Source organism: Podarcis filfolensis, assembly GCF_964270895.1.
Source record: "Podarcis filfolensis genome assembly, chromosome: 7".
Lineage (NCBI taxonomy): Eukaryota > Metazoa > Chordata > Lepidosauria > Squamata > Lacertidae > Podarcis > Podarcis filfolensis.
This window is the reverse complement of record NC_139603.1, coordinates 54,847,629-54,866,978: the sequence shown is the minus strand read 5'-3', so window position 1 is coordinate 54,866,978 and position 19,350 is coordinate 54,847,629. Positions and strand designations below refer to the sequence as shown.

The 19,350-nt window shown below is 40.1% G+C and overlaps 1 protein-coding gene across 2 annotated transcripts in view; it reads left to right on the top strand.

Annotated features, from left to right (window-relative positions):
- TOX (thymocyte selection associated high mobility group box) overlaps nucleotides 1-19,350 on the top strand; it is a 183,858-nt gene that overhangs the window by 145,425 nt on the left and 19,083 nt on the right. For both annotated transcript variants that reach the window (XM_083622992.1, XM_083622993.1), the window contains one exon: nucleotides 4,534-4,764. In XM_083622992.1, the coding sequence (XP_083479118.1) occupies nucleotides 4,534-4,764 (231 nt within the window). The remainder of the gene's footprint in view (nucleotides 1-4,533; nucleotides 4,765-19,350) is intronic.

The window sequence follows — 19,350 nt, the reverse complement described above, 5'->3', positions numbered from 1 at the left end:
GAGGACAGGACAATAGCACAGAAAGGGAATGTGAATTCACGCAAACAATATGTAATGATGGCCACCAGCTCAGGCGAATGAAGGCGTTGTGACACCTGGGGCAGGGCATCACTGTGTAGGGCACATGTGCAGCGTTGCTACATGCCAGGATCCTCTGCTCGTGGCTGCAGCCACAAACTGAGGATTCTCTACATGCGGCTGTAGTGGAGACGGAGGGATCCCACTGCTGTCCATACAGCACTGGACAGTGCCGCCAGCAAACCACTATGTACAGCGCATGTGCGTCGTCGTTACGTACAGCACATGTGTGCAACACCGCACATGCACTATACATAGCGGTTTGCCACTGGCGCTGGGATTCTCTGCTCACAGCTGCAGCTGCAAATGGAGGATCCCCCACATGCGGTTGCGGCGGCGTGAGGAGCTTCCTGCAGCCAATCAGAAGCCGCGCTTTGGTTTTCAAATGTTTTGAAAGTCGAACAGACTTCCGGAACGGATTCCGTTCAACTTCCAAGGTATGACTGTAGTACTATTATTACCTGATTAGCTTAAGTTGTTAAACCACAACTCAAACAACAAAATAGTATTTTTATGGAAAAATTAAATTTCTCACACACACACACACACAGACTCAAATGTTGATAATTATGGAAGGCCAGATACAAGCCCAATTTTGTCCAAATTTCCCTTTTTGGGGATTTTCCCTAGAAGCACAGTCCTTAGAAGAAAGAAATCTGCTGCATTCATTTCTGTTAGTGATGGATGAAGCTTTAGGACTTAGCAATAACTAGAATTTTGCAGTTTCCACTTCTATGTACCTTTGAGATTATTTAATGTAACTTTCCCCATTTTCTTCACATTTATTTTGACCACTTAAGTGTTCTGAATGAGTACTGTCTTCCAATTAAATGTAACAATTCATCCTATTGGTTCATTAAACATTTATATTTCTGGTGAAGTGGTACCTCAGGTTACAGACGCTTCAGGTTACAAACTCCGCTAACACAGAAATAGTACCTCAGGTTAAGAACTTTGCTTCAGGATGAGAACAGAAATTATGCAGTGGCAGCAGCGGGAGGCCCCATTAGCTAAAGTGGTACTTCAGGTTAAGAACAGTTTCAGGTTAAGAACGGATCTCCAGAACAAATTAAGTTCTTAACCCGAGGTACCACTGTATTGCTATTTATAATTGTGACACATTAGACGCTTTGTATGAGCACAAATCCGTATTCCTAACTAGACAGATGACTGTGTGTTGCATGGTTGTTTGAATTTCACTTATGAAAGGATTTCATGGAATTTAGAGAACAGAGCGTAATGAGAGGACTGTAAACAGCAAATGTTAACTAACTGAAACATGATCACTAAAGTACTACTGCAGCCTATTCTGTTTATGTAGCAGAGGCTTTACCATTTTTACTTTATATGGTAAGTTATAAGTAGAATTTTATGTTGTTTGTTCAGTCTATTATGCAGATGGTACTTGATTAAAATCTATTTTAAACTATGGTGATTACTGCGAGATAGTGTGAACGAAACAGCTCTCTTACTGCCATTAAAGGCCTTGGAACTATTGCAGTTTATTTTAAATATGCTTATAGGCGTTCCTTAACTTCTCAGGGGACATTTAGATATCAACAATGTGCCTTATTTGATAGTCTTAAATCCTCTACTATATATCCTTGTGATCTATTATTTGTGCAACATGGTTAATACACACATTTTTAAAGTGAGAGACTATTGCTTTCTTGTGATAAATAAGTTAAATACATCACTATAATTAAGCAATAAGGCCTGACAGGAGGTGGATTACCATGAGCTAACTACACCTCTAGGGATTTTGAAGCACAAGTCTATGCTTAGCAGAATAAGTATGAGGATTTTTTTTAATTATTTCCCATCTGTCTCTGTTTTGGTGGTTAGCAGAAAAGTCTGTGTAACTGCTAGATGCTTGTAAGCATAAGGTAGAACATCATCCCCATTATTTTCAAGGTTATTAGTTGTGGAATTCTTTTTAATTTCCACGTTATAAAAAGAAAAAAGAAAAGAAAGAAGTGAATTTCCCCGAGGAATATTCGCTCTGCAGCGTGGTAGAGAAACAAGTCAAAGCCAATGGATCATTTAAACTCCTTCAGAGATGTTCAATTTGCCAAGTAACCATTTCCATACTTAACCTTTTGTGAACATTAAAAGTTACTCACAAGGCTAAGCAGTGAGTTATAACTGTAGCCCAAATATGTAAGATTTTATTTAGATGCTTTTGAAAAAGTTGAATTTCCCCTTAGTGCTATATTTCTGGCATGATAATGCATTGCCGTGTGAACGCGACCACTCCAGCAGGGGAAATGCTTTGGAGTTGTACATGGGAAGATGGCAGCCTGACAATTGTGAAAACACGCTAGTGCTTAGGTATTTAGGGAACAATCCCAACTCGCTCCAGTGGGGCAACCACTACATCACTAACGCTGCTTCCCACAGTGCTAGGGGATAAGGTGGGGCAGACAGCCTATGGAATCTTCTACCCCAAGGTGTAGTAATGGCCACCAATTTGGATTGACCAAAAGGATTAGACAAATTCATGGAAGATAAAGCTGTCAGTGACAACTAGGTAAGGTGGCTATGTTCTACCTGCACTCTGGATGGCAGCATGCCTCTGAATAGCAGTTGCTGGTGAGCACAAGTGCAGAGAGTGTTGTTGCACTCATGACCTGCTTATGGTGCTTCCTGTGGACATCTGTTTGGCCACTGTAAGAACAGGATGTTGGATCAGATGAGCCTTTGGCAACAGGTTTCTTATGTTCTTATGAATCTAAGGGCTGAAAAAGACCACATGTTTGGGTGCTTGCCCAGGCCAAAACCTTCCAGCAGGTGAAAAGCTACCACATCAGATAGATTGTTAGGCTTGCATATTTTCCACTACAATGCTGCTATTAGACCAGAAACAGCTATTACATAAGTAATCAATTTGTGGCATAAGATGGAAGATTTAAACAACAAAATTTAAGCTGAATGAGCCTTACTCTTTTTCCTGAGGTTTCTCCCACTTTTTGGTAATGGTAGGCAAACAGATTTGGTTTAATAATCCATATTGTGCATGCAGCTTGATTACTTCCATTTCATTCCCCCTCTGATGCAAGCAGGCAAACAAACCAGGAAAGGGGGGGGCGCTTAGTCCAAACTCAGGATCATGACTTGTTTCTATCTAGTCATGATCGCCCACCAAAATTAACTCATATTTGTTGACAGTTTGTGGTTATTGGATTTTTAGACCGCAACAAACCACAATCCCAGGTTTACATATGATGCCTCCCCCAGTGTGAAGCAAACTGGAAGCAACAAAACTGTGTGCCCCAGCTTCTTAGCTTACAGTTCACAGGGCCTGTGTAATATTGGCCACAGTGACAACCATTTTAAGACTGCAACCATTGCAGACTTTATGGTCTAAGCCAGCTTTCTGCTTGCTTGCTTGCTTGCTTGCTTGCTTGGTCTCTCTTCCCCACTCCCCCTCGACCCCACACATTGCTTTCCTTAATATCCAGTCTGATGAAATGTTTTTGGAAAACTCGAAAGCTTCTCACTAAACCTTTGATATTTGAAGATCTGAAGAAGAATTATATGGAAGATTTTCCCTATTTGTCAGCAACACCATCTTTATACTTGCTCTCTGATTCTTTCTTGGCTTCAGTGGGAGTGGCATTTAGAACATAAATAACATTGTGCTTCTAAATGAATTGTTGGAATTATATTACCCCAGCACCAGTATCAAAGTTTTAATAAAGCTGTTTTCTGTTCTCTTGTCTGGCAACTGAACCTCTAGGGAAAAGCACAATAGACATTTGACCTTGAAAGGCAAAGTGATAAAAAAATGATACCCCTGGCCATACAGTTATGTTGATCAGCAGCCACATAATAGAGATTCTTTTAAATATCCAACTTCAGATACTGTTACACAAACAAGATTTCAAAAATAGTTTCATGGTTTTTGATACAGCTGAATTGCAATCATATACAATTCATGTCCAATCCCATCCCTATTAAATCAGGAGGAAGACACATTGGTTCTTATGTTTTTTTTAAAGCATGCATACAATTGCTGCCAGTACTAAAGAGGGAGGGAAGAAATCTCCATCAGAGAGAATGTAACTTTTACTGCACATGGATTGCCCCAGTGGTTGAACTATAAGCCAGTGTATAATGTGTTATGAAACACTTTGCAGTGATGTCATGCCATTAGCAGTAAGACTTGAAAAAGATGAAAAGCTAAGCCAGAACTTAGATGCAGCAATGAAATGAAAGCAAACTGTAAATGTATAATAAAATTATGAAAATAAGATTACATAACCAAAAATACCTAAAATGCATTTTATAGATGAAATCATGTAAGATGCCAACAATTTGGATTATGAAAAGCACTCTAATTAAAGCACAATTTCCAGCAGAACCCCAGATGCATATTGGTTGAGAAATGGGGATTTAGTTTGCTCTACGATCGTGATAGTTTGTATTGTAATATAGTCTTTGCTTTCTTTGCAGATCAATGGGGGAGAAAAAAGACCTGCCTCCGATATGGGAAAGAAGCCCAAAACTCCCAAAAAGAAGAAGAAGAAGGACCCTAATGAGCCACAGAAACCTGTTTCTGCCTATGCATTATTTTTCCGAGATACTCAAGCTGCCATCAAAGGCCAAAACCCAAATGCTACGTTTGGCGAAGTTTCTAAAATTGTCGCTTCCATGTGGGATGGCTTGGGAGAAGAACAAAAACAGGTACAGCAATACACATATACATATATTAAGTTGATTTAACTTTCCAATAGAAATGGGTCTATTGGCTACTGTGTTTCTTTGATTCCAAAGAGAATCAATGTGCCACATCAGAATATGAGCCACAAAAGGAAAACTTGCTAGAGGAAAACTGGATCAGCTGCATTAGCATCCTTGCCTATATCTTGACAGTGTTGTTGTGATTGCACGAGCTCTGGGCCTAGATTCAACTGCTGTTATATTAGGAGACTTTTGGCACAGTTATGACCAAACAGCTGCAATTTTGGTGCTCATCCCAGGCACATTCCACCTTAGAAGTTGATTCTGATCTGTTGATCTTTTCAGGACTTGCCTCTTCTAGCCTATCCTTCTTTGCTGGTTTGAAAATTCCCGTGGGATCATACCAAAGGAGTGTCTGCACGTTCCTTCCATATGACTGGCCGTGCACTTTGCTCTTTTATAGGAGAGCCTGTATTTCCTTTTAGTCAGTGCCAGTCGTCCATCAAAGGAAGCCCTTCCCTGTAATATCTAATATTCTTCTGGCTCCAGCAGAATATGATTGCTGTAGCACACTGATGTGCAAAGTGTTATTCTGTTTTTAACATATCTATATGTTGTGTGCCTGGGCCCTTGTCGGCAGAAGAGAAGTAATAGGCACCCATGATACACATGCCGTCCCATTCCAGACAGCGTTTGGAATGGCTATTGTTTGAGAAAATTGCATTTCCCAAATGACAATGTGTTTCTGTTTAAGTGGTAGGAAAGTGTGATTTCCTCATCACAAAAGAAACCTTTAAGAAAAGATATCTGGATTACTTTGCAATAACTGTGAAATTATTGTATAATAAAAAGATGTCTAGAAGGGCCCAGACCATGTCTTGGGCTTGAAAGAATTAGCAGCTACCTTTGTAATGCAGCCCTTCTGTGGAAAAGAGAAGTGAAAGTCTGTGATTTCGGATGTGTGTGGGGAGGGTATTATTTTAACGCAAATGCAAAAAGGAACTCTCAGCACTTCTTTATATTCCTCCTGATTGTCTCTTCCAACCACTTTGGGACTTTCTTCAAGTAAATGGTGAGGGGAAACTATAAATGAGACCTGTGAAATCAAATGATAAGGAATACAACAATTTCTAGACTCCTAATACCATTTTTTTTTAAAAAAAATAATAATATAGAAACAGTATCTTCCATATGCAGAAGAAAAATGCATTTCTTGACCACATGTCTGCTATTTAGCTATTCCCTCTGCACTGTTGCTGCTGGTTCTGCTTGCTTTTTGACACAGTCTAAAATTTTAGTCGAGTTTTGCTGTGTACTGTGTGGCTTATTTGTTGTTTTAAGCTGAATGGAACCTGACTTGAGGCTGCATGGTGAAGGGCAGGCTATAAATGATTTTAAATGTTTCCATGATCCCCAGCCAGCATGATCCATCCCAGCCAGGGATGATAGGAGCTGCAATCCAGCACCACTCATAGGGCCACAGGTTCCTCACAACTTCATAATGCAACAGGAGAAGGTCCCTGTTACCATTCACAGAAAGAATTAATTCCCCTCCACTACCACCACCATACAATGCTGCCCCATCCTCAGGCCATGGCTATATCCCACCTTAGTTCCCCTAGGGGGAGGTAACAGAGATCTTGCAATCTGAAAAGACAGAAGGTAGTGGAAGCCCAAGAACTACTAGGAATACACTCCCCTCCACCCCTTAAAAAAACAACCCTTCTCCTGTCACATTATAGGGAATTCACAACAAGAAGCCAGTCAGCTGAGATGAACAAATTTGTCCCTTGTTTAGAATTTACACAGAAATGGTTGCATACAATTATTTTCTTTTGAGTATTTGCCAGACATGTTACATTAATTGACGGAAACATCCAGGGGTTTCTCATTTTCCAGCTGTGTTTATTTGACTAGCATATGGGAGCATGCAAATTATTAAAGGAAAGCTGTGTTAATCACTTGGCTTTGGCAGTTTCTCTTTGTGAATTGCAGAGAAACCAATGTGTATTCCATTAAAGAACACGTAGTACAGCCATCTGAAAAGTTGCTACCTATTGTCATGTAAGTCTTAAACCTTGAAGCCTAATTCAAGTCAGTGACCACTTTGGCATTATCTTCAACAAAACAAGATTTTGCCCTAGGAATCTGTCGGGAAAGGTTATTCTTCTTAGCCATCATTATTATTTATGTGTGGCTTATAAGGACAACTAAATTGGCTAGTGGGCCAAACACTGGGGCAATGGATAGCTTGTCCAGGTGCATTAAGGAAGGATTTCCCCCCCTCTTCAATACTCTAATGTATACAGCGATGTCTATTGCTTGAAGTAACATGCTGGTTTGAATGGACTATTTGTCCATTTCAATACAGGATTTTTCCTATAATATGTGAATATATTATATTTCAGCATCATGTGAGTGGCTGCTTGCTTCAGGCTTCTAAAGTACATGCTGTGTTCAGACTAAAGCTCAGGAGCAAAATAAATTGTGGCTTCCTTAATATCCCACCCTCTTCTCCCAAGGCCAGCATTAAAATGATAGAATCATGGAACTTCAAGAAGCCTCAAAAACTTTTCCAGAAATATATTTATCACCGCAATCCATGTTTTGGTCCTATCCAGGCTAGACTGCTGCAAAGTGCTCTACTTGGAGGCTGCCTTTGAAGGTGGTTCAGAAACTTCAGCTGATTCAGAATGTAGCTGCCTGACTACTATTAGACAGCTTTATTATATCAGCTACACTAGTTACCAGTGGGTTTCTGAACCAATTCCATGGGTTTTGACCTTTAAGGGCCTAAGCTGTTTCCCTGCAAGCTGTTTATTTGACTGCCTGCACTCATATTTCCTTGCCCATGTCTTATGATCTGTTTTGTAGACTTTCCTGCTGTGCCCATCCCCATGGTCAGTAAAGTGGGTGGCCACAAGAGAAAGGTCCATTTCTGTGGTGGCACCATGACTATGGTATTCCTTCTTATTGGACCTGCACCAAATCTCTAGGCTGCTGGCTTTTCTGAAGGCCCTGAAAAGGAATCTTTTCCAACTGCCCTTCCAGGCATGATGTTTGTTAGCTGAGTGACAGTCTGACTCAATTATGTTCTCCCCTGTTCTGTATTTTTTAAACTCAAGTGTTGGTTTGCAGTGTTTTAAATTTTCTATGTTTTATTTATACACTGGTTTGGATAGGAAAGCTGCCTAAAGATACTTTAAACGAATAAAATAAAATAAAAACTTCCCGCATTATTTGTGAAATAAATATTGCTTGCAACTCTTATGGTGTTAGCATCTTCCATGTACATCTCTGAGCAAGACAAGACTGGCTTAGGTCATCTTGCCACCACTTTATCCCTATATTTCTTTTCAGCTTTGCCTTCAAATATTTACGACATGGGTACTAAGCTCTAACACTGAATCTTTTAGCCACTTGTGGTTTGGTTTTAGGAATGTTGCCCTCTGTTCCCCCTCCAGATCACTTGGCGTGCCCCTTTGGTTTCTTTGTAAGTAAACTTACACTGGCCATTTTTCTCTGCTCGTGCAAAACATGCATGTGGCAATTAAGAGTTAAAAGTATTGTGATAAATGGAGCTTTCCTTGGCTTTCAGACATAAATCTGAGTTAAAAGGCAATGTAGGTAACTTTTCTTCCCCATTCTGGGAGTCTAAGAAAAAAACCAACAACTTAAATCCAAACCAGATGTAAATGTAAAATGAAACTTAAATTCCTAATTGGAGACCCAGTGAAGCTATAATAGAATGAACAAATTACAAACAAAATGTTCTTGTTTACATTAATATAACTGACTTCATGGCTTCAGCCAAAAGAGCTCAGTAAAACATGCCATTATGCTAAAAATGGAACGGCATGGCCACTCCAAAGTGTGCTGCGCAAAGTTCACCTCTTATTTGTAATGCCACTGTTGTCAGTTGAGTCAAAGCAGGAATGGCCTGGTCCCAATATATGTGCATTTGCACGTGTATGTTTATTTAAACCTTGTACTTGGACCTTGTAGGAGGAAGACCAGTCTATGTTCCTAGGGACCCACTGCTTAATGATCAGATAAGACATGCCAGGGAACTGTTGGAGTGCTGTAACATATGCTTTCTTACAGGCTGCATAATTTGTTCTCAGTAATATTAGCTGCAACAGTTCAGCTCAATAGCAACACCTCATTATTTTATCCCTCAGTATTTATTCCTATGTTTGACGCCTCATGAAATTACTGTTAATGTGTTTATATAAGGGCAGATCTGACACAAGTGGGAAGGATTTAATTTCCCACTCAGTCTTTCCTGCTGATATGTCCTCTTTCCCCCTGGTAGAAGTGGCAAGTGTAAATAGTTAATTTGCTTCAATTATGAGCCTGTCCTGCTAAATTAGAAGCAGCAGGGATATGAAGAGCTAGAATTATACTTCTGAGGCAGCTGACAAATCCTCTGAGCCCACAAAATCAAATCATTTACTCCTCGCTGGTGTTCAAACACCCACTAGACAAATGCTGCAGCTTATTCTGTATCATTGGATGAAACTCAGATTTTATCCTGCCAATACTTAAGGAAATCAAAAGCATTTTGATGATACTGTCAACGTTGGTGTTGCTGTCTGCTTCTTCTTTACCAAACTGAAAGCTTACAAGGGTTTGAAACATGGCTACTAAACATTTCTCATATTGCGTAAACACATGCAACCTCAAAACATGGTCATATTAAGGAGTACAGGAATGCACCTTTAGTTGAAGCAAGTACAGTAGGGGGGTAAACCCCATTCATTATTTTCCTATATATTATTCTATATTTTGTAACAATGACAACCTGTTGAGTCAATGACTTGAAATTTGTCATATGGTTTACCTGATGAGGTCTATGAATGTGCCAAATTTTAAAAATGGCCGGAGGTACAGCATTATTTTAAAAGTGCTGAAAATAGATGCTTTGACCTTCTGGTGGAGGCTATATGTAATGCTTACTCCTTTCGTTATGGGATATGACAGTATGGTGCATTGGTTAGATGTGGGGTCACCAATCTTTGGGCACAACCAACCTGTTCCCTGCCTCACAACACCTGTCTCTGCAGCCCCGCTCCCACACAAGCAGGCAAATAGCACATATAGCAGAATTTTTAAACACTATTTTAAAATAGTTTTTAATATTTTAATATATTATTAATCTGTTGTATTTTATAGTATTCTTTAAAATTTTAATATATTTAATCCATTTCATTTTTAAATACCATGGAAATTCAATTATAAAAAAAACACCTTATGGTTTATGACCAGAGCTAAGGCTACCTTGTGTTGGATCAAGCTCCCCAAAGCCAGCTACTGATGTTCAGACATAGATAAATTCACAGGGCGATTTCTCTAGCAATACAGTTAAGGCTCAGACAGCAAAACAGGACCAATAAAACTGTGTGAGTTATCATCCTCCAATCATCTGGATTGAGCCTGAAAGACCAAGGAAAGATATTGGTGTGCAGAGGCTAAGTTGTAAGCAAAACCATTTAAGAATACCAATGCCTTAATACTAAAAGCCTAAGAACCATACCAAAATAAACTACAGTAAAGCATAATCTTAGTAAAAACCAGCCAGACACTGACACAACAGTCATAGTTTTAACTATGAATATTCATTTCCAGGACATTTATTCATTTTTTATTCATCATCAACACATTTAATTATTATTTTTATTGCTCATAGAATGAAAGCATTATATCTTCTCAGACACTCACACAGGAAATAAGAATGAGTTGTGTCCAAACATTGTGTGAATTGAAATCTGTTTGTGCGATATGTTTTCTCCCTCCCTCCCAGGCCAGCCCTGAAAAGCCTTGCATCCATCTTGTCCATACATCAGGAAGGGCCTGGCATGAGAGGTTGCAGTGGGAAGAGGCAATCACAGAAAATTGGGCAAGAGGAAGCTGTATCATTTGTTTATATTTTGTTTCAAGAAGACCTCTTTCTGATAAAATAGTTTAATAAACCACTTTTTTTAAACAGCATTCATTTAGATACAAAAACATCCATACTGCTTTGCTTTAGACATTTGGTTCCTTCATTGCTTTCTACTCTTTTGGATGCAACTGTGCTTAATGCACTGCAACCCAAGTAGCTTGATAAAATGTCAACTGATGGTGAGATACTAGCATATTTACCTAAATATCAATACTGAAGTCTTCTATGCAAACTAAGTTTGTTCCCACTGGGTCTTGTGTGATGTTCCCAATAATTTCTGTGGGAGTCAGATTTCAACATCTACAAGAGGATTCATAGACTGAAAATTATCGGCAATTTTGAGCAATTACATTTGAGATTTGTTTTCATATTTTTTTCAAATGTCTATCAAAATACAGTTAACTCTATCCACCTGTAATAAGTTTCCATGAAAGATGACACATTTAAGTTGGGAGCCGCCCAGAGTGTCTGGGAAAACCCAGCCAGATGGGTAGGGTATAAATAATAAATTATTATTATAAGTATGTTATGTTTAGGCTGTCTGAAACTTCCTACACCCCAACACCATTGATGCAAAATCCTGGTGCTATCAACAAATCACTTGCTGATTCTTGCTATGAAGTAATGTGTTTATTAAAATAAGCATTTATCTCCCTTTTAAAATTATGTATTGACTTCTTAATATGTTCCTTCAATAATATCACACAGCAAGTATAATATTTAGCCTCAATACCCTCTAGTTTATTGATTCAATATAGAGCATATTAATTATCTAAGTCTCAAAGCATGATTGAGCAAGATCGCCGGCCTGGATCTAAACATTGCCTTGATGGGACACTGCCTGGAAACTCTTCAGTTCCATAAACTGAGTGGAGCCCAGTTGATTGAATGGGCTTTCTTACCCCAAATGTCTCCCTTTCCTTTGCAGCCCCATGAAAATCCACTCTTAGCACTTGGACAACCCTCAAGAATGCCATGGCATGAAGGGCTGCTATCTGTCTTTGAAAGCTTGCCAAACCCTCTGAATTTGAATGTAGTAGCAGAGTAAGAGGTTACAAGAAAGATAGTATTGTCCTGGATGACTTTCCTTAAACACAATCTCTGTATTTAAGAAGCCCCAAAGTCATGTTGTTGCCTGAGTAAGAGCCAAATTGTCCTATTAAATTTCTGTGTTGAATAGACGTGTGGAGAATTCAGCTCTTTGTGAGACTGCTGTGCAATTTCTCCATCAATCACCATCAGGTTCATTAGTCAACTCACATTTAAGGCACCACCACTGACTCTACTTTTAGTAGCTTCACTGAGTGCAGTAAGCATGGTTAAATTGTATGAACCAATAAGTGAAACGTGATTTGTCTTAACATACTTACCATGAACATCAATTTATTTTTTTTAAAGTTTCTTGCAGCTTAATTTCCCATGAGAGTCCTGGTGAGATCCCATGGAGAAGAGTCCTGCCTTCATATTCCATTTCACCAGGCCCTAATTCTAGGGTTCACCATAATGAGGCTTAAAAATAATAATCCAAAGCTTATTGTGGTTCGGGAGCGGAGGTGTATCAGCAGAGGGTTGCAGCTGGGTGCTAACCCTTCCCTTTTCAGCTATATCCCCTTAAAATGTCTCTCTGCTGCTGCAGTGAGGCTTGAAAAAGCCTTCCATTGGCTGCAGTTGAAAGCTTCCCTGCCTGCGCCCCCCCCCCCATATTCTTGAAGATTAAAGATGGGAAGGATGAATTCTTCCTCCGTAGCTGAACTTTCCAGAATAATTAAACACACACACAAAATTAGGCTTGGAGGGTCAGGGAAACAAAAGTAAAGGTTTTTTTTATTTTTTAAAAATCATATTCATGGGAGGGGCAGCAGATAATGTGTGAGCATGTGATTATAGTATACAGTCATACCTTGGGTTGAATGTGCTTCAGGTTGAGCGCTTTCAGGTTGCGCTCCATGGCAACCCAGAAGTAACAGAGCGCATTACTTACGAGTTTCGCCGCTCATGCATGCACAGACACTCAAAATGACGTCGCGCGCATGCACGGAAGCGGCAAAATGTGACCCGTGCACGCACGGATGTGCCTTTGCATCTTACATTCCATTCAGGATGCGAACGGGGCTCCAGAACGGATCCCATTCGCATCCCAAGGTACCACTGTATATAGTTGCAGTGCATGTGGTTATGGTTTTTATGTAGTGCCCAGTTTATCCCAAAAATAGAATTTGTTGTTGTTGTTGTTTAGTCATTTAGTCATATCCGACTCTTCGTGACCCCATGGAGCAGAGCACGCCAGGCACTTCTGTCTTTCACTGCCTCCCGCAGTGATTGTTAGGATTTGAGATCTAAATAGAATATAGATATAGAATATAGATCTCAAATATATAATATGGATCTCAATTCCTAACAATCAATGACACTAATGGGAAACCTGTGGCCCTTCAGATGTTGCTGGGCTACCACTCCCATCACCCCTGACCATTGACCATGTCGGCTAGAGCTGATAGGAGTTAAGAGTGCAACAAAATTTGGAGGAGCACAGGTTCCACCTCCCTGATTTAAGAGTGTTAGCCCAAAGCTACATAACAAAATTTCTCCACAAAAACCACTCAGAGAAAGGTCAGGAGGGAGGGAGAGAGATTTGAGGCCTTCCAGAAAACCTGAGTAGTTGTAGTGAAGAACTACAAGATTCAACAGATTTTCCTTCATGTTGAGAAATGATTTTACACCCCCCCAAAAAAAACCTCCCAATCCTTCCCACTTGCAGCATGTGGAATGACTAGGAGCTACATTTTATGTTAGTTAAAATTAGTAGTACAGTAGTAGTAGTAGTAGTTAGTTACTTTATCTTGCCCAAGGCAACCCAAAGTGACTTGCAACTAAATATTAAAAGCAAAACATCTAGCCTAGCACATAAAAAGAAGCAGCACAAATAACTTATGTATTCACTTTCATGCTTCTGAGTAATATGATAAACAAAAACAGGAGGCTGCTTGAACTCCATATGTAGTAAGAGAAGAACAACAAGTGTTTAGGTTGCCCTTAACTAGTTGTCTTTCCAATTCTCTATTTTTTACAACACTAATGGGCCATGGTTGTGCTTTGTTGTTGTTTAGTCATTTAGTCATGTCCGACTCTTCGTGACCCCATGGACCAGAGCACGCCAGGCACTCCTCTCTATCGTTGTGCTTACCCTCTCTAAACGTGGAAGGAGGCATTCTCACAATGATAAAATGCAGTTTTGAATATTATCTCTCACCTGCAAGTCTTTTAATCTACAATTTATGCCTAAAGGGCTGTAATATTTGGCATCTGCAAAAAGAATATGGGTGGAACACACTGTCTTTCGTAAGTATTTTATGTGCTGCAATTGCCACCCAACTTGTGTCTCCAGCTGCCTGCCGTCTATGGGGCATGCTGAGGCTGGCGCAAAAGGTGAAGATCTGGCTTTTGCCGCCAACAGACTGCATTCCCATTCGGACTTGTGTTCTAGTCAGTATTGGTTGTACATACCAAACCTTTGATGGGCCTATACAGCCAACCACTTCCCACCTACAGCTCAGACATAACACTAGAAATTCTTCAATTCACCTTTACCCGGGTGCTTGAAAATGGCCTAGTAAGCCCTAAACGCAGTTGATTCTACTGTTGTATCCATGGATAACATGGTTTAGCCTGCCAAGAGGAACTATGCTCCAGAAGGGAATTGTTTGGGGAGGGTTAAGGTGAATTGGTGGGGACGCGGGTGGCGCTGTGGGTTAAACCACAGAACCTAGGACTTGCCAATCAGAAGGTCGGCGGTTTGAATCCCCGCGACAGGGTGAGCTCCTGTTGCTCGGTCCCTGCTCCTGCCAACCTAGCAGTTCAAAAGCACGTCAAAGTGCAAGTAGATAAATAGGTACCGCTCTGGCGGGAAGGTAAACGGTGTTTCCGTGCGCTGCTCTGGTTCGCCAGAAGCGGCTTAGTCATGCTGGCCTCATGACCTGGAAGCTGTACGCTGGCTCCCTCGGCCAATAAAGCGAGATGAGCGCCGCAACCCCAGAGTCAGTCACGACTGGACCTAATGGTCAGGGGTCCCTTTACCTTTACCTTAAGGTAAATTGTATTAAATCAGAACAGTGTGAATCGTGATTCAAACTACTAGTGATCTAAATCTTCTGGTTCATATATTTCCTCAGCAACTTTAACAGCTAATTGGTTGTTACACTAGTTAAAGCACCCAAGTTTATATTTGAATTGAGCCTTTTCAGAACGTAATCCAAAAATTTTAACTATTCATTTCTAACTTCTAACATTCATTTTTGCTGTACAGATTTGAGGTTTGATCCAGGCTAAATTAGCTGAAATCAGTGGGGAAAGTTGTAATTCCCATTGAAACTAGTTGGATCTAGTTCATCTGACTTAGTATGGATCTGTCCATCATAGTTGCTTAAAGACAAGAAAGCACTTGTGAAATCAATTATTTGTTTAAGGACACTGTATAAGGACACTAAGCAAGATCTAGCTAATGCAATGAGGTAGGATAGACCACGAGTCACAAAGTACTTCTCTGCACAGCTCATAATTAATTTTCTTCCAGAAGATGAAGTAATGGCCACCAAACTAAGCTGCTTTCAAACTGGGCTACGTGACATGACAGCTGTATATTACCATCAGCATTAGAGGCAATATGCCTCTGCGTACCAGTTGCGGGGAAACTGCAGTTGCAAAGCAATACAGAGCTCATATCCTGCTGTTGGGCTTTCCATAAGTATCTGAGTGGCCATTGTGGGAAATGGGATGGTGGACTAGATCAGCCTTTGGTCTTCTCGTGTCTTTATGTTTTATTAATGCTTGCAGTACATGGATATAGCTAAATGGAGACGGCTTCCCCAGTCTTAATTTCTAATGCAGTTACTGTCAGGCCCCTGATACCCAACAGTTTTTTTTTTTTAACTTCCTTCAATTCAAAACCACATGGAAGTACAATCAAAACTGAACTCTGCATAGTCAATAGCCCTTTATTGTGAATGTTGGCACCCGTATCAAAATAAAATGTGTGGTAAAATGTGAGTTTTCACATGATATTTGAATCTTGGGACTTGAGCCTACCATGTGTCTACAGGATTATTCCACTTTAGTCATAATATTTTCCTGTCACGGTTGTCCTGTTTAAACTATAAGACTAAGACTAGTTTTATTGCACCACAATCTTAAAAGAAACCCAGAAGGTGCTTAGAAATGCTTAGCACCTAAGACTGTGCATGACTGGATAGGGGAAATGGCACTATGTTTGTATGATAGGGTGCCATAATCATGCTTGCATAAAAAGCTCTATAGAAATACCATTAATTGGACTTACAAAATGAGAAATGCCAGGAATAAATCTCTGTGATCTTTTATTCTTATTGGGCTCTATTTTTTGTTTTGAAAATGAAATAACACAATTATGCAGATGTATTCAAACAGAGAGTGCAATTTGCATTCTTGCCTCTTCTTTCAGGTCAGGCAAATTTAATTTTAGCTGCTGGGGAGGGGAAAAACCTGTCAGCTAACGGGTGTTTCATTTCCTTGAAACAAACAATACGTTTTAGCAATAACCACAAACAATCAACTCAGAAACGCAACTTGTTATAAATCCTTTCTGAAACAAAATGAGCTCAGCTTTGTAATCTGAAGAAATTGCAAAAGAATGCACACATGCCGTTGCACAGCTAGAACCAATCTATTATATTTATTCCTCTCTCGATATTTACAGCTTTAGTATCCTAGGATGCCTGTTTCTCCATTATGATCTTATGTTTCCCTGGGATGCAAAATCTTTAATCCTTTTAAGCAACCTCTGGGTTTTCCCAGCAGAGATCAGAGGGACCTGCATGCTCTTGAAAACACAGCTTTGATGGAATAAAATAAAGCACATTTCATAGGAATAATGTGGCACCACTTCACAAATAATTTTGCAGTTTAGAAATCTACTTAGGAGTATGTATGTGTTCTTCTTCTTTGGTGATCACTTGTAGCCAAGTAAGATTGTCTTCCATGAACACGGTCTTAACAGTGAGTCTGTAAGTGACTGCAGAGGCCAATTCTGGATCCACATATCCTTCCACAGTAGAGACATAGGCTTCCAGATGGGAGTTGATCATGGTGAGGGTTTGCCAAACGTGCCTTTGTCTTAGCACGTTTCTCCTTTTCATCCTGAGTTTGAGCATTTTCAAAATCCATGACACCTTTTGTAAAGGCTGTTCTCCAACTGGAGTGCTCACAGGCCAGTGTTTCCCAATTGTCAGTGCTTATACTACATTTTTAAAGATTTGCATTGAGAGAGTCTTTGTTGACCCCCAGCATTACAGTTTCCATTTTTAAGTTCGGAATAGAGTAGTTGCTTTGGAATATGATAATCAGGCATCTGAACAACATGACCAGTCCAATGAAGTTGTTGTTGAAGAATCATTGCTTCAACACTGGTGATCTTTGCATCTTCCGGTACACTGGCATTAGTTTGCCTGTCTTCCCAAGTGATATGTTAAATTATGGAATCTTTCGAGGAGTTGGAGATGGGATTTATAAGTGGTCCATGTTTCACAAGCATATAATAAGGTTGGTAGTACAGTAGCTTTGTAAACAAACATTTTGATTTCCCTGTGAATGTCCCAGTCCTCAAACACTCTGTACTTCAATTGAGAGAAAGCTGCACTCGCAGAGCTCAGGCGATGCTGGATTTTGGCATCAATGTCGGCCCTTGTGTAGAGATAACTGCCCAGGTAGGAGAAGTGATCAACACTTTCCAACGTTACACGAGTGAGTTGGATTTGTGGCACTGCAGAGTGGTTGTTTTGTGCTTGTTGGTGCAGCACTTTGGTTTTTGGGATGTTGAGACATAGGCCAAAGCTTTTCATAAGCTTCTGCGAATATATTTAGGATGGTTTGGAGGTCTTCCTTTGAGTGTGCACACACTACGTTGTCATCAGCATACTGAAATTCTATGATGGAAGTTATAGTAACCTTACTCTTTGTTTGATATGATTTCTTGTCTGGTGGGGAATTTCCCTTCTACAAAATTTAGGATCATGACAATGAAAATAATAAAAAGAGTTGGGGCGATAACACAACACTGTTTAACACCTGATCCCACTGTGAATGGTTGGCTTTGAGAGCCATTGTTATCTTCGATTGTTGCTGTCATATTATCATGGAGGAGCTGAAGGATGTTCACAAATTTATCTGGGCAGCCAAATTTCAGAGGGACAGTCCACAGGGCATTACAATTTAGTGTTGAAGGCCCTAGTCAGGTCAATAAACATCATATACAGGGGTTGGTTTTGCTCTCTGCATTTTTCTTGTAGCTGTCAAGTGGTGAAAATCATGTCCACTGTTCCCCCTAGAAGGTTGAAAACCATTTTGGGATTCAAGAAGCATAGCCTCAGATATTGTAAGAAGATAGTTTGCTAAGATCCTTGTCAGAATTTTGCTTGCTGCAGCTAATAAATAGATGCCTCAATAGTTTCCACAATCTGTTCTATCACCTTTCTAAAAAAATTAATTGATAATTTTTGCATCCCTAAAGTCTGCTGGGATCTCCCAGATTTTTTTGATGAGTTTGTGAAGTTGTTGTGCATGTTTAATTCTGCCCTCTTCAGCAGGCATCCCATCAGGTCCACTGGCTTTGTTGTTTTTCATTGGTTAATAGCTGTACACAACTCTCCCAGATCTGGAGATACTGCAAGCTCATCTCTAATTTGTTTTTGCGGAATTTGTGAGAAGACCTCAGCAGCTATGGGGGAGTTGCAGTTAAGGAGATGCTGTTAATGTTCTTTCCAGCTCGTGCAATAGCTTATCTTTTAGAAGTGTGGTACCATCTGTTGAGGATAGGGGGCATATGCCATGATTTATTGACCCATAGATGGTCTTTGTGGCTTTAAAGAAACTCTGTGCATCATGAGTGCCTGCTAAGTGCTGGATCTCTTGAGGTTTTTTTATCCACCAGGTGTTCTTTAGTTCTCTGGCTCTGTGTATGCATGCACTATATTAAAATAATATGGAATAAGAATATCAGAAGGGATCAATTTAAAATTGCAGGAATTGTGCTTACTCTAAAACATGAGTAGGGAACACTATAGTCTTTGTGGAGATCGTGAAACTGCCTCCCCTCTTCCAATGACATTCTTTTGGACACACAAAATGATTGTGCTCCTTTGGACCACATCAGCGAGGCCAAGAGGGTGTGTATCTTGCCGTTTGAACAGCTCAGGACCTCCATACACACTTCTCAGGCTTGCATCCCAGGGAGCTCACTTTGACACTACTAACACAGTGGTTTGCCTTCATCTCAATGGGCACACTCCGTTGTCTCATGAGACAGATGAATGCCAACAACAATTCACTGTTCCTATCAAATTCAAAACAATTGGCAATAATTAGTTAGAGAAGATGTGTAGCTGGAAGTATCAATAGGTAGGTTGTTATACCTGCCCCCAAACTTTGTAGAAAGAGCCCTGTTGCTTTATTTCCAGTAACAAATAGAAGTAAGCAGGATAACGTCCCTTCTTCCACATCCTTTGTCCGACTCCATCTTTTCCACATGAAGTATCCTGTTCCTTTAATTCTCATTCCCAATTGAAATAAAGTACAGGTAGCTTCATTTGCCCACTGAGGTGCTATTTCTGGGTACACGG